This window comes from Aedes aegypti, chromosome 2, assembly GCF_002204515.2.
Source record: "Aedes aegypti strain LVP_AGWG chromosome 2, AaegL5.0 Primary Assembly, whole genome shotgun sequence".
Classification (NCBI taxonomy): domain Eukaryota; kingdom Metazoa; phylum Arthropoda; class Insecta; order Diptera; family Culicidae; genus Aedes; species Aedes aegypti.
This window is the reverse complement of record NC_035108.1, coordinates 141,146,229-141,162,803: the sequence shown is the minus strand read 5'-3', so window position 1 is coordinate 141,162,803 and position 16,575 is coordinate 141,146,229. Positions and strand designations below refer to the sequence as shown.

Here is a 16,575-nt window from a genome sequence, read left to right as displayed (position 1 = left end):
CAATACTGTTAAAAACTGTTAAAAACAATATAGTGTGTAATTGTATTGTCATTGTACAATATACTGTATTGTATTTCCAATATATTGAATGGTACTGTTACAATACGCTATATTGTTTTTGTATTGTATTTTTTATACTGGTGGGCATAAAGTATCATCGTACCAGCCACACGATATTGTGTATTTCTTTAACTACTGGACTGCGAAGTGCGGCTTCATAAGTGCGAAAATGCAAATAAAAGTGCGGGATTGCATCGAATCATGTTGGTGTCTTCAGAGCACTTATTCGTTGGACTGTGAGGAATAACCTCGCTGAAGACACCGACTCGATTTGATGCAATCGCGCACTTTTATTAGCATTTCCGCACTTGTAAAAACTTCTGCGATAGTCCAGTGGTGAAAGAAATGCGCAATATATGAATGAAAAAGAATGCCGCAGACCGCAGACAAACAGACGTAACACTGACGAAATTTCCATCGACCTCTCATTTAACGATCATTTCAAATTCACTGTGTTACAAATCTCACAACCAGAGGCGCGCGTATTGTTTTTCTTCTAATTTGACGTTTCACACTACAGCCATCTGCAGGTCTTGTTGCACGAAACAGTATTTCGTGCAACATGCTCAACAGATGATGATGGTGTAAACTGGGCGATGGATTTTGAAGAGTTCTAAGTGTTATGTCTGTTTGTCTGTGATGGAACTGTAGAAGTAGTGCTCATTGAACACTATGCTGAGAAGCAGGCTTTGTTCCAGTGAGGACGTATTGCCAAGAAAAAGAAGAGATTGTCCCTTGAATCGATTCCTCTAAAAACTAGATACATACAAGAAAAGCAGATATAATTCTTGAATTGTTAATTAATTTTCTTATTGAATTCTTTTCTGCAGACTATCTCTGCAGGGATCCCATTGGAAATTTCTGAGAGGTTCTGCTTTCTGATTCCACCACGATTTCTATAGCAGAAATTCCTTGAAAGATTGAAGTACTTCGGAGAGAGGTAATGATAAAAATATATCTGACCCTAAGTTACTAAAGTTGCTAAATAGTTTTTGATAGAATTTTCTTGAAAGTTTTCCTAGTGAAGCCCCATCTTTATCTCAAATCATGGAAACATTACAGTAAAGGCTGAAATTGAGCCTAAAGACAACTAACGATCGACTCAACCATGAACCACACAAACAAAACACGCGCGCAATCGCAAAAATAAGGGTGGCTCTTTAAATTATTTCTTCATTGTTTCGTTGATTTATTTTTAGTATTCAATCATAAACGTCCTTTATCATTACCTTAAGTAAATTTACCGTGAACTCTTGCAAATGCTGCCGTCATTAATAGTCCAATACCTGCAGTCTTATAAGAGGAAACAGATCAAGATATAGGCTGTGGTTAGGAAGCGAAATGCAAGCTAGAAGTAGAATTTAAATTTAATTAATTACTTGGAGACACCCTAACTCTAAGATAAACGTCAATCGTGTAGTCGAAGGAAAACAAAACAAAATTGCAAAACGTTGGGTGCTTTCGTTCGTGCGCGTTCCTTATTCAGCTTTACGCTACCGAAAATCTGAAATGGTTTGATTAGTAATTTGATTCTTCTACAAACTAAGCGGGATACATTTCCGAATAACAATGACTGACTCCTCCGCGCCGACATCGATGGATTTTTGTGCTTTCGTTAGGGATCTGAATCAATCGCCTCACATCGACTATGCCAGCAGCGGAAGTCGGAATCGCTGCCCGGCAGAATCGAGACTATCACAGGAGTTTGAGAACAAAATGCAGCAACTGCTGTCGAATTTCGATCTAGGCGAACAAAACCAGTGCGATTCGTTGGATCCAAACGACGTATCAATGACGGGAATCCCAGCCAACTCGACGGCTCATTGCGACATGGAATCGTTGAGTGCAGGTGGGTAATTAAAGCTAGAATAAAAGTAATAGGGCAAAAGGACCATTAGTGGTGCACTAAAGGAAAACAGCTCAAATATGCTGTTGAAATTATGAAATATGCGATTTTAACGTATTGGTCAATAGATTTCAAATTATTCTATGATTCAAATATATGAAAATCACGATTCATTCAAAATTTACCTGCAAAAATCCTTGCCCCATTCCAATAAAAGCAACACTATTGCTTTGGTGGAGGTATGTCTTAGCATGATTTCTTTAATAGCGCATTTTTAGACAAAGTAATTGTTATAAATTGTGTTATGATTAAACTTCATTCAATTTGCATCGTACATCGGGGGTCATGCACAAATTACTTCACGCTCCAATGAGGGGGGGTCAAGCCAAGCGTGACAAGTCTTACAACATTTTCGAAGGACTCATACAAAAAACGTAAATTCTTTATGCGAAACATTTCAAAACACAACATCTCCACTATGAAAGCTACCGCCACGTTTTCCCAAGCGAAAACCTTAAGCGATTTATTCTCTGGCTTTGTCCAAAGCTTATCAAACTCATCAATTTAGCATAATGATGCTAGTTTCCCTTCTTATCAAAAGCACTGTGGTATTTAAAATAAATATAAAGGAGTTTGGGCAAATCTACGCCCAAAATGTACATAAATGACTCATATATCATTGAATGATCAAATTTTGAAAGATCTAAATGAGGCAAGAAAATCAACTTTTTCTTGCCTTGTTTAGATCTTTCAAAATTTGATCATTCAATGATAATGATCAAATCAATATATCATATATGAGTCATTTATGTGCATTTTGGGCCCAGATTTGGGGTCAAAAATATCTGTCTTGAGAGAAAAAAGTTATTTCGCCTAAATAGAAATGGATTTTCGAAGTATTTGTTTTTTTTTTTGCTATATTTGTATTTGATTAACAATGAAAATATATATTTTGCTACACCTATATAATGATGAAAGCTCTATGCTTAAAGCAAGTGAATTAAGAATTTGATTTAAAGATGAAAAGGTGTTAGACGACAATACATTGAAGAATCGTAAAAAATACATATGTATATTCAATGAACCATTGAATATACATATGTATTATGTATATATATTATGTATTATGTATATATATATATATATTTTATGTATTAGGGGCCTTCCTTAGCCGAGTGGTTAGAGTCCGCGGCTACAAAGCAAAGCCATGCTGAAGGTGTCTGGGTTCGAATCCCGGTCGGTCCAGGATCTTTTCGTAAAGAAAATTTCCTTGACTTCCCTGGGCATAGAGTATAATCGTACCTGCCACACGATATATGAATGCGAAAATGGCAACTTTGGTAAAGAAAGCTCTCAGTTAATAACTGTGGAAGTGCTCATAAGAACACTACGCTGAGAAGCAGGCTCTGTCCCAGTGAGGACGTTAATGCCAAGAAGGAGATTCAATGAACCAAACCCTGCGACTCACATTGCACCAATTATAATTTCTCAACTGTTCTGTAACCGATTTATGGGATATTTTTTTTGTGGGCAATTAGCATATATTATGACTTAACTTCAAATAAAAAATATCAGCTTCATTCCATAAAAAAACAACTGGGAAACTGATTTGGGAGAAAAATGGGTGGTAAATATACGAGAACTGGCCGTTATTGATTTAAATAAAGTACAAATTACTACAGAGGAGATTTTGCAAACAGTTCAATAGAACCATCAGCTCAATCTCTATGAACAAAATTATAAATACCGTTAAAAACATAAAATGGAAATTAAAATGATCTTTTGAGCTTTTAAGTTACATATACTTTGTTTTAAGGTTTCATGTGTTTAAAGTGAAGATAAATCGAAGCCAAAGTTCAAATTTTCAAGAGCATGTAGCCTTTTTTCCATATTTGGTCGGCGTTAAGTCAGAGTGGACTAAGTGACATTTCTCGATTACTTTTTCAAATCGACGTAAGTAACTTTCATACGATTTTGAGAAAACTAATTGAGAAGAATCATAACCTGTCTTCTAAAACTGTTTTAAAATGAATCACCTTTTTAACATTTTTTCGCCGTGTACATCGCTCAAATTTTGCATACAATCAGATTGCGTTCAAAAACTAAGTAGTTTCTATTATTTTCAACAAAAATAATTATAACAAAATGATAAGCCGTTTCACACAGTTACTTTCGACGTTTTTCTACCAGTGTAAAATCGGCTCAAGTAGTGTTTTGTTTTGATTCGTGGTTAAGTCACTTTGTCTCTCCATACAGCGGGGCGGCGAAAGTAGTGGTTAGGTTGCGAAAGTTGAAAATCTTACTTTCGTCGTTTTGTAAATCCGAAAATTAAACGTTCTAAAAGAGAATAATCGAGTTATTTCAGAGCGAAACGTGTAGAATTTCGTCTGCGAAACACGTAGGATCGATAAAGTAAGTTTGTACACTTTTTTGACTTGAGTCTATATGAATAAGTTTTCGAGATTTGTCATATTTTAAGAAAAATGGGTTTAACGTCTAAAGCTCTGTAATTTTTAAATTCGTTTAAATTTTGGTTCAATATTTCTGCACATCTTTGAGTTACTTTCAAACACTATAATGTGAAGTGATAATCATGAAAAATCATAATCCAAACCTCTGATAGAACGATTATGTGTACTTGGTCCACTCTGACTGAACTAAAAATGATCGTTCAGTGAGTTGGTTCACTCTGACTGAACAATTTCTAGTAAAATAATAATCATTTAATGCTTTAATGGTCAAACTGGGTGCATATCTCTAAGATAAATTATTTTTGTTATGGCTATAGCGGTCATGCGGCTCAAAGGTAAAAGGGAGTCTATAGAAGTTTTTTTTTACAAATTATTGAAATGAATAGGTGGGTAGGCCTCGCCTCTTGTCGTTCCCTTATAAGATTAAAATTTTCTTAGGTGGTGAAAATTGAGCAAGCCATTTTAAAGTCAGTAAGCATCGAGGCGTCCTGTATTCTACCTAGCTTCTCTACTGGAGAAGGGTTGGCTTAAGGTGAAGATGAATCGAAGCCAAACCTCAAATATTCAAAAGCACGGATCTGGAGAACCAAACATCCGTTTAAGCTGAAAACTTAATCGATTGGTAACTCGCTGGTGGTGTGCTCTTGAAAATTTGAAGTTTGGCTTCGATTCATCTTCACTTTAAAGCTTACGCTTTGCTACCAACACAGGCCATATCGCCAATACGATAGCTTGAACATTAAGATATTGCAGGGGCATTACATTGAAGACCAGAAATATCCAAATATGTGTTCAGTCAGAGTGAACCAAGTGAAAATCTTGAATCGACCAAAATATACTGATTCAATAAGCGGGTTCTAGCACATTCCATACATACACCATAGAACTACCATAAACTTCTATCGAACTCTGAAATTGACTTAAAAAATGCAATAATCAATCAATTTAGTGCTTTTCAACACTTGGTCCGCTCTGTCTGCACAGAAATTTTTGCAATTTCTGACCACCCATCCAAATATTGTAAATAGTCGAAAATCAGAATCAAATGCATCGAATTAAGTAATATCTATAAATTTGTATTGATAGATAAGTAGAAGAATCATTCGATGTAGAAAAATCTGACAAATGTCTTGAAATGTTTTTCATTAGCTCGTATTTCTCAGCGCGCTGATCAATTGACTGCATACTTTTATCGATTTTTATTGATCATCCAAAGTAAATGTGTTACATATTTCTCGCAGTTTACAGCATTAATCAAATCTGGTCAAAGTGAAATGGAGGTAAGGTAATTTCGCATCTAATGAGAGAATCATCCAATTTTCCCAAGTTTAGTATTTGGTCCCCTCTGACTTAACGCCGACCATTTGTCCGGAAAGATCGAAGGTAACAAATGAAAACCTTTAGGGAGTGCGAATTAGATTTGACAGCAGCCTGTGTCAAGCCTAAATTTTCATCAAAACGATTCGAGTTTGACTAGCAGTGTGTGGTCATTACTTCGCCGCACTAAAATAATTATAGATTTTATGTGACCAAAAACTATCAACTGTTAAAAGTGTTGAAGGAACGTTCTATTTGGTCATATTGATGCGTATGTTTTTGTTCTCAGATTTGTTGTGAAATATATTCTGAATTAACATACGGTCAGAAACTAACCGAGTCAGCTGATTTATTGGATTTCTTGACTGCATCAAACTGTAAAAGCTTTGTGTGAAGTATTTCAAGTGTGCACATTGGAAATGGTTTTCTGCGAGACTAGCAAACAAACAACGGTTAGCACTGGTGGAAAAAATGTGTTCAAATTGAAAGACCAAAATGTTCGAGACCGCACCCCTTAGATGAAAACTAGCGATTTTCATCAAGTGTGTCTTGATTGTCGTTGGCAAACTTGAGTTACCGTAAAACGGGGTGAATAGAAAAAGTGGGGCGAATAGAAACAAAGCGACCTTTAGTTAAAAATGCGACTATTATGTAATGATAAACTTTAAAAACCTACTGAAATATATTTTTTTTCATTAGTTCAATATCAACAGAGTATCGCTAGATTACTTCAAATTAAAAATTTTGCTACATTTCTCATTAAAAAATATTGAAATCTCAATCATTTTTGATAGCTTAAAACATCCGCCATTTTGGCTGATTTAAAAAATGATCGAAAATTGAACTTAGTTTTAAAAATTTTAATTTTTTTTTTTTCATTAAGTAAATACATGTTGATATTTCTACAAGATGCACTTAAAAATGTGTTTATTTTTCCATTATAATGTAAAAAGTATTGATATTTACTGAACAGTGTTTCTATTCGCCCCATTTTAGGGTATCTTGCAGTTTGGAAAACCTTGTATAATATTTCGTGTGTGATATCTCTGTCTCCCTCCCAGACCGCTGCCAGTCTCGTGTTTCGCAAATAAAGGTGTGGAGATGTTATAATTTTATGGTGATTTTTTTTGTTCCTAAGAGTTCTTAAATCATAAAAACAAGCTGAAAAGCAAACCAATTATGACAAATTTACTCAAATGGGACAACTGCACTTAGGCCCTTTGCGCTACCTCATACCCAGACATCGCCCGCGTCGGACGTTCTTATTGCCTCATGCTTTCGTTCGCAGTTTGTGGAAAATGGCCGGTGCGCGGAAAAACACTTGAGACCGATTTTAGTGTTCTCCTAGTTCTCCCAAATGTGGCTAAAGTGCAGCAGTTCTTGGAGCATGAAATATAGCTCCAATATACGGACATTAAGGGCATACAGTTGCACCACTCACGTAACTGTGTGCTCATAGAGATGAAATCGAAAGAGATCGTCGCACGCTACCAATCTAACCATAATTCTCGCATAACCTGTGATCTCGCCCTAAAAGTCATTGGTAACTGAGTGTGTAGCTCCTTGTTTCTAAGCAACTGAATGGCCCAGGATAAAAACTATCACCACTGGGAGATAGAGAAGGATCTTCTTTTCATCGTAACATTGTTGAATAACGTGTAAATCCATTCGTTTGCTCGGTAACAACAAGTTACACACTCGTTTACCAATGGCTTTTAGGGCGAGATCACAGGTTATGCGAGAATTGGAAGCAGTGCTGTGTAATAACACAAAATTTAGGATTCCGGTCTATGCGGATTGTGACGCAGTGACGGTCCGGGTTCACGACCTCCCACCGTCGATGAGTCACGCAACCGTCGCCGACCGCATGCTTAAGTATGAAGAGGTTAGGAATGAGCAGGGAGTGAAATTATCGGTCACGGCGATAATCATAAGCCTATCGCTCAAGCCGATTTTCCGGAGGAAAGAGACGTGCGATAATATCCTACCCGTCTAGTACTGCGAGAGTGCAGCAGCGAATTTATATTATCCTCCGCTTCCGCATGTAGCTTTTATATACCAAGTTCCTCTCCCCCTTCGTTCAGCTGGCGTGGTCGATTGGTTATGGTGCGCGCTCGCTGTGTAAACGTTTTTGTTCATGGACATGGGTTCGAATACCGTCGGTGGCACCTTGTGATAATTATCGCGATAATTTTAGAGCCGATAAAGTTGGATCAGTGCATATGATCGGATCGATCTTGGCTTTTCGTCAGTACATTGATCAACAATTATAGCAGTTTCCGAAATCTGTTTCTCGCAGATCAAGGCGGCAACTAATTGTCGGGGAGCTTAAAAAATGCCTATTTTCGTCTCATTTCCGCGATAATTTTATTCACTGGGAATGAGAAGGGGAAGCACTACTTTCCGGGCATTTCTAACGGAGTGCGAGTCCTTAGAATGAATCTATTAAGGCAAATTCCATCGTTTATTACTATGGAAAATGAGATCACTATGATCTCGTATTCGACCAGCCTAAATCATGCAAAAATCTCTATCTCCCGTTCGTGAAGAAGCGGAGCAACAGAACAACGACGACGACTGGACTGATGACGACAATGCATCGAACTTTTCCACTGAGCACAATGGGGCTACAAACAAGCGACGGCGATCGAGGTAGGTTAACCAAAAGAGTGGAATAAAAAAGACTTGCTCTGATCAGCGATCCCCAAACACGGATCGCACGGAAATCTATGTATTAACAAATGATACAAAATGTATATCGAAAAATAAAATTGTAGAGGGGACGAATTGTTTTATGCATAATAGAAAATTAATATCGGCTCTGTAAAGCTTGATACGGCGTGTGAGCCTTTAAATAAACAATTTGATAAAAAAAGATGTCTATTTGGAACCGATGATTATTTTCCACTTTGTAAATTTAATTTTGACTACGATAGATTTTGGGAAATAAGCTCCATTCTAATCTATATAAATAAAAATGGAGTGGTGTTTGTATGTCACGAAATGGCTCACGAACGCAGCAACGGATTTAGATGATTATTTTTGCATTTTGTTCGACAAGGGTTCCGACGTGTTTGTGTGCATAAACAATCCAGGATGTTCACCGGGAAAGTCGGAAAAACGAGAGCGAACGGAACTGTCATTTTGTATGGGACGATTCATAGCGGTTTTCAACAGCCTACTTGATGGCAAGACGAAGTTTGCCGGGACCACTAGTGTACTATAAATTTGAAAAGGCTGTTTATAATTTATTTTATACTATGCTATGTAGAGTGTCCATTCCCCGGCCATTTTGTTCGTTCCGGGATTCGGGACAAAAATCTTAGCTTGTCCCGGGAAATCCCGGGATTTAAAAAAAATTTCAATAAAACAAGTATTTTGGTAGAAATGGAAGTACAAATTCAACAATGCAATGTTTTTAAATGAAATAAAAAGATAATATTTATTTATTTTATTTAGTTGGTGTTACATCAATTAATTTGATAAAACCTCGTTAACGATGTTACGCCAATTTACTCGGTCCATGGCTGTGTCTCTCCAACTTCGATTTTGGCCCACGTTCTCCAGATCTTGTTGCACCTGATCAAGCCACCTCGCTCGCTGTGCTCCTCGCCTTCTTGTGCCAACCGGATTCGACGCGAACGCCATCTTTGCAGGATTGTTGTCCGGTAGTCTTGCAACATGTCCTGCCCAGCGCACCCTTCCGGCTTTCGCAACCTTCTGGATACTGGGTTCGCCGTAGAGCCTAGCAAGCTCATGGTTCATTCTACGCCGCCACACACCGTTTTCCTGTACTCCGCCAAAGATCGTCCTAAGCACCCTTCGTTCGAACACTCCAAGTGCTTGCAGGTCCTCTTCCAGCATGGTCCATGCTTCATGTCCATAGAGGACCACCGGTCTTATAAGCGTTTTGTACATGGTACATTTGGTGCGAGGGTGAATCTTTCTCGACCGCAGCTTCTTCTGGAGCCCATAGTAGGCGCGACTTCCACTGATGATGCGTCTCCGTATTTCACGACTAACGTTGTTATCAGCCGTTAACAAGGATCCGAGGTAGACGAACTCATCAACCACCTCAAAAGTATCCCCGTCTATCGTAACACTGCTTCCCAGGCGGGCTCTGTCGCGCTCGGTTCCGCCTATCAGCATGTACTTTGTTTTTGACGCATTCACCACCAGGCCGACTTTTGTCGCTTCACGTTTCAGGCGGGTGTACAGGTCTGCCACCGTTCCAAATGTTCTGCCGACAATATCCATATCATCCGCGAAGCAAACAAATTGGCTGGATCTTGTGAAAATCGTACCTCGGTTATTGAACCCGGCTCTCCGCATGACACCTTCTAGCGCGATGTTGAACAGCAGGCACGAAAGTCCATCACCCTGTCGAAGTCCCCGGCGGGATTCGAACGAACTGGAATGTTCGCCCGAAATCTTTACGCTATTCTGCACACCGTCCATCGTTGCTCTTATTAGTCTTGTGAGCTTCCCGGGAAAGCTGTACTCGTCCATGATTTTCCATAGCTCTTCGGAAAAAAAAAGATAATATAGCTTTCCAATAATTATAACAAATCATATTTCATATATGGTTTTTGTATTCTGTAGAAGCAACTTAACAAAAATCAAAACTTAGCTTGACTAATTATGGATTTAATAGGGATTTTTTTCATGAATGGAAGTATGGTAATAAATAAAATCATAATATTAAAGCGAGTTGCTTCAGACATTTGAAAACTCATAAAAACTTTATAACAAAAGAAACAATTAAAGATAATTGAAGGTATTGTAGAATATCATGCTAAAAGTTAATAACTGAAATTGACTGAAGTTTAGATGTATGTACTTTCAAATTTGATTTCTCAGAATTAGCTTATAAAAATAGCTAATGTTGAAGAGAGAAGCATTAAGGCTAAGTAGCCCGCCATTCGTTTTGGCAGTCATGTTGATTTTGCAGCTCGTAATTTCAAAGGGATAAAACTCAGTCAACATAAGTAATATTGATTCGAAAAAGTAGGGGAACTTACGTATTCTTGGCAGTCTAAGCCAATGTCGCGCTTCTCTTGTAATTTTCTCGGACATCAGCAGCCAAATTACGTGCTTATTTGTTTACATTCATGCGCTGCTCTATCGATTCACACCGTCAGACTTGTGAAAATGCATTTGGAAACGCTTGAACAACGCTGCGAACATCTCTTATCAGTGAGACTATTGTCGGCAGCCTCATTCTCTTCGGCAACTTTCCCATAAGCGCTACAGGCGAATCTGTTCGGCAGCTCCAATTCAGTCGCATTTTGAGGCGTGGTCATTTGAATTGATTACATCTCTGGCAAAATTGTTTGTTCCGTCTCGGAAATCTCGTCAGCGGGAAGCTGACAGAGCAAAGAATCATCTGAATATTTTCATTGGTGTGTTTTGATAGAAATATACTGTGTATTTAGCTTTTGAAATTTGGTTGCCGATAATAGTCGAATGGTGCCGAAGCCGTAAGTCTCCCTATTACTAATTGCGCTTACATGCAGAAAGTATGCTGATACTGTTTCAGTTATGACAGTGCAAAACCAAGCTATTTTCTTTAATTCGCAATCGTGAGATGAATTAGCGACAATCGTTGATGTCCAGTAAGGTACAGTGGGGGAAGTGTATCAGTGGGGTAAGTGGATCATTTGTCCATATCAAGCTTAAATACTTAAATATGTTGAATGTTTTTGAACCATTGCTTCGTTTTAGGTTATATTCTTACGTCCACACTAATACTTTTGCAAAACTGTTGCTACACGTACACTAACACAAGCAAACTTGTTAGCCGCAAAAATTGATTTATTTTAAAATTGTTTTCTATCAATCAAAAATCCATTGTATCTCTGTCTAAAATCGAATACTATTAGTTTTTTCAACACATGGTGAGCATTTCAGTTCTAGTTGAATGAATCACAATGAAAAATATGAGATTTTTAAAAATAAATACAAATATATTGGACATGGTACACTTACCCCTAGTTTTGAATGGGGTAGGGTAAGTGGATCAAGTATTATTATCATTTATTGACACACTGTTTACAAGAATTTGAATAAGTTTTAATATCCGCAAATGTTGTTTTCCTTTAACTTTTCTCATTCCTAGCTTAAATTTGTCAAACTGACTATAAAAAAAATTGAATTAATCCATCTAACAGTTTATTTTTAATCTCTCTGGTATAAAACATATAAAAGAATGAATATTGCAATATTTAAACCAAAACTTTACGTGGTTTATCTAAGCTGAGTGGCAAAAGACCAAAATATTTGTTTCTTTCAATTGAATGCCTAATGTCGTACCTTATTTGACCATATAAATTGTTCTAGACATATGATACAATTATATTCATCAATAGAATAAAAAGATTTCAGTTTTTTAATAAAAAATAAATGTAACTTATGTTTTTAAACAAAAAGTGTTTTTCGAAAACATCATTTGGAATACCCCTGCAATACTTCTGTATAGTTTATGTGTATAAATGGATGAATTTCCTCCAAATTATACTAGCCACAATGTTTTTTTGTTCGAATTAGTGTGAACTAATGTAAAATATTTTTAATATTATTTTGATAAAATAAAGATATTTTTTTAATTTTTAAACTATCAAAATGTAATATTACTAGCACTATTAAAAAGAACGAAAGTAATATCATTCATACTATACATAATTATACCATACTAGTTTTGAGAATAGATTTTTTTGTTTGGTGATCCACTTACCCCTCCATGGTGGGGTAAGTGGATCATTTGGTGCAAATTTTCAAGTCGCTCATACTCAATACATAACAATCAGAAAAATCGAAACAAGAAACGATTTGAAGCACATTAGTCCCTCATTTGTTACCCACAGAAAAAAGTTTGATTTACATTATTCACGTTAGCTGTACATAACAATGAAGTTGACTGTTGATTTTTCTGTATCCACTTACCCCACGGTACCTTATTCCTTTGTAACTAGACAAAAAAAGACATAGATATTAAGAACACAATGTAATTTAGAATGGTCTACAAAATGCTTGACGTCAAATAAATAAATAAATAAATAAAAATATGTGTTTCTTGGTCTTATCTTGAAAATAACTACTCTTAGAAAAATGTCATTGTTTTTCATTGAAATTTAGTGAATATTTGAAAACGTAAAGCTATTTATATCATATTTTGTACGTTGTATTCAGAACTAGCAGGGAACATATTGTAAAACTAAAAGAGAAAATATATTTCTTTGGTGGTTTTAAAAATTAAGAATGTCTTACTTGTCTCAATGGTACACTTGCCCAAAATTCCGCTAATTTGTATTATTATCTTAATCAACTTTTCAGACCAATCAGAGAAAGATAGTGCCTTGCTAGTGGACAACATCAACCACAATGAATCTCTAGAAACTACGTTGGACAACGAAGACGATCCGTTGGAATTGACTGGTGATGACGATAGCGAAGACGCTGGCGACGGTGGAAGTTCCGATGAGCAGCAGCAGTCACGCTCGCTTTCCCTGTCCTATTCGCTGTCCATTTCACATGCCCAGGAAAACTTTTCCCAATACTCACAGAGCACCGATAAGGGTCTTTCAAAGCGGTATGATTCGCCTTGCTCCTACGAAGACGATCGAGAGTCAGAGTGTACCAATTTCGACAAGCTAGATGATTGGAATGATTTCATCGCCGATATACAGAACAACAATAATGGAGATGCTGCTAATCGAGAGTTTCGGGAGTACTACGACGAATATCTGTTATCGAAAACACTGAAAGGAAGCGAAGATGCAGAGGATTCATCGGAAGAGTACAATATCAAAGGCTCAACCTCGGAGACGACTGGCACTTCACTTGATTCCGCAAAGGATGATAAACTGGGTAAGTGAAAAAAAAAGGTTTTAGGCGAAAACCTAAAACACCAACTATGTGACGGACAAGAGCATTAACATTATTATTATTGATATTTATTAGAGTGATTTTTCGCTCTAATCGAGATTTTGATTCCGTTGCATTTTGTGCCATTTAGTATTACACATTGCATTGCTAACTGGACCCCCTTTAAGTGCCAAATCTTACACTTTTTTTTGCTGTGACGATGAAAATCAACGTGTGCACTCTCATCGGGAAACGCGCTGCCTTGTATCGTACACGCAATTCGGAATAATATAGGGGTGATCGGGGCAATATGGGCCGCCTAAGCAAAACGTCATGAAACGCATAGAAAAACAGCAAAAAATATGGTTTAGGGAGGTCCGTAGCCTTGAGGTAACGCTTTCGCTTCATAAGCGGAAGGTCATGGATTCAATTCCCAGCCCCTCCAAAAAATAACCCGTCCAGCCACCAGAAGACGCCGCACGGAGGACCGTGCTTAGGGGAACACATCTGATGGCAGCCCTGCGCCATTCAGCATCGCGCGCCAATCGAGTGTAAAAGGAGCTGACTGAATGAAGCTCAAAAGGGAATGGAAAGGAGGAAATGAATAAAGCTCATTCAAGTGTTTTGCCTCGACCTGTAAAGACGTGTTTTACTGTTCTCTCTGCTAATTTACCCCTCCAATAGGTTATGGGCCTGTGAAGTAGCCATTTTGTTTTTGTGCAAAGTGAACACGTTCAGACAAGTCGTGGCGCGTTTGTTGGAATTTTTCCGGAAGTGTTAAATTCAACAAAAATGGAGAAAATTGGTATCGCGAAGTTAACGAACGATAATTACGATTCGTGGAAATTGGAAGTCGAGTTTTTGTTAGTGAGAGAAGGACTTTGGAAGTATGTCTCGCCGGGAGTGAAGCCGGAAGTGGCTGCTTCGGGTTCGAACGTCGCGGAACTGGCTGCCTGGGACGAGGGAGACCAGAGAGCGCGCGCGACGATCGGTTTATTGCTGACAAAAAGTCAACACGGGCATATCCGGAATACGAATTCCGCGAAAGCAGTGTGGGACAATTTGGAAAAGCAGCACCAGAAGAAGACGCTTACGACCAAAGTGCATTTGCTCAAGCGAATCTGCGACATGGAGTACCACGACGGGGACAACATCGAAGAACACCTGATGGAGTTTGAGGATTTGTTCGAGAAGCTGGCTAATGCTGGCACAAAACTAGACGAAGATCTCCAGGTGGTTTTAGTGTTTCGAAGTTTGCCTGGTTCGTTCGATGCCTTGACGACGACGCTAGAAAACCGAGCCGATGATGAGCTAACGATGCATCTTGTGAAAGGGAAGATCATAAACGAAGTGCACAAGCGTCGTGATCCGTCGGTAGTGGATTCGGTTGTTCTCAAAGCGGAAGACAAGAAGAAAAACTCAGTGTGTTTTTTCTGCGAGAAGCCCGGTCATAAGAAAGCAAACTGCAGCTTGTGGCTGAGGCAGAAGAAAGAAGAAGGTGACAGTAGCTCAGCAGTGAGCAGGCACAGCGAAGTGAGAAAAGTGTCGAAAAAGCTCGCGAAGGCGAAGCTTGCGACGTCGCGATCGGAAGAATTTACTTTTCTTGCCAGAGAGTGTGTGACGAATGGTTGTGTCGTCAATTCCGATGTGAACGTAGAACCGAGAAATAATGCGTTTGTTGCCAGTGAGTGCGCGGCGAAAGACTGGATCGTCGATTCCGGTGCGAGTTCGCATATGTGCGCAAATCGGAAGTTTTTCGTGTCGTTCAATGAACCGCGGATGGACACTCCGAAATCGGTTACGGTTGCCGATGGTAAACACGCAGCGGTGAAAGGCGTCGGATTGTGCCAGATTTTTTGCATCGGAGGTGGTGGCGCAGAAACGCGAATTTTGTTGAGTGAAGTGCTTTTCGTTCCTGATCTCGACATGAATCTCGTGTCCGTTGGCAGGCTCGTTCAGAAGGGAGCGAGCGTAATCTTCGACAAGAACGGATGTAGGATTGCGAACGGTGATAAGATTGCTGCTATTGCGCCGTCAAGCAAGGGTCTGTTCCATCTTCAAATGGTTGAACGTGCTAGTGCAGTTTCGGATCAGTGTCATACGAAGAACTGCATACACGAGTGGCACAGGAAGCTGGGACATCGTGATACTCAAGCTATCCTGGATCTGGAGCGGAAAGCTTTGGCAACAGGCATCAAGGTACGTAACTGCTCTGTTCGTTATTCTTGTGAACCCTGTTTGGAGGGAAAGATGGCAAGGCGACCATTTCCTAAGAAAGTGAGGCGTAAGTCGAAAGCGGTGTTGGATTTGATCCACAGTGACTTGTGTGGGCCGATGAAAACGGCCACACCTGGAGGTCGTCGGTATTTTCTTTCGCTGATCGACGACTACAGCCGCTTTACCACTCTATACATTCTTAGGAAGAAGTCGGATACCGTGGACGTTATCCGAGATTTCGTAAGTTTGATGAAAACGCAGTTTGGTAGACCCCCGAAGATCATCAGATCGGATCAAGGAGGAGAGTACCGCAGCGCAGAGTTGGTCAAGTTTTTCATGCAGGAAGGAATTCAGCAGCAGTTTACGACAGCATACACGCCACAGCAGAACGGAGTTGCGGAGCGCAAAAAATCGTTCGCTGGTAGAGATGGCACGGTGTATGATCATCGATTCTGGGTTGCATTATCGTTACTGGGCTGAGGCGGTTAACACGGCCAATCATCTGCAGAATATGTTGCCAACGAAACCGGTGCAGCAGACGCCCTACGAGATTTGGCACGGTACGAAGCCAGACATGAGCATGATCCAGATTTTTGGTTCGGAAGCTTATGTGCACATCCCGAAGGAAAAACGGACGAAGCTGCAATCGAAGGCGACAAAATTGACGTTTGTTGGGTACTCCCAGCAGCATAAAGCGTGGCGTTTCATCGACTTGAAGACAAACGAAATCGTTTTCAGTCGTGATGCTCGTTTCTTGCCGTCAAGTGATCGAGAGATTCCGGATGCAGTCGATGACGAAAT

At 39.0% G+C, this 16,575-nt stretch overlaps 1 protein-coding gene across 1 annotated transcript in view; it reads left to right on the top strand.

Moving 5' to 3' along the window:
- The first annotated feature begins 1,472 nt into the window (after window positions 1-1,472).
- LOC5567866 overlaps window positions 1,473-16,575 on the top strand; it is a 39,499-nt gene continuing 24,396 nt past the window's right edge. The window contains exons 1-2 of the mRNA XM_021842573.1: window positions 1,473-1,909; window positions 13,027-13,560. Coding sequence (XP_021698265.1) covers window positions 1,630-1,909; window positions 13,027-13,560 — 814 coding nt within the window. The 5' untranslated portion in view covers window positions 1,473-1,629. The remainder of the gene's footprint in view (window positions 1,910-13,026; window positions 13,561-16,575) is intronic.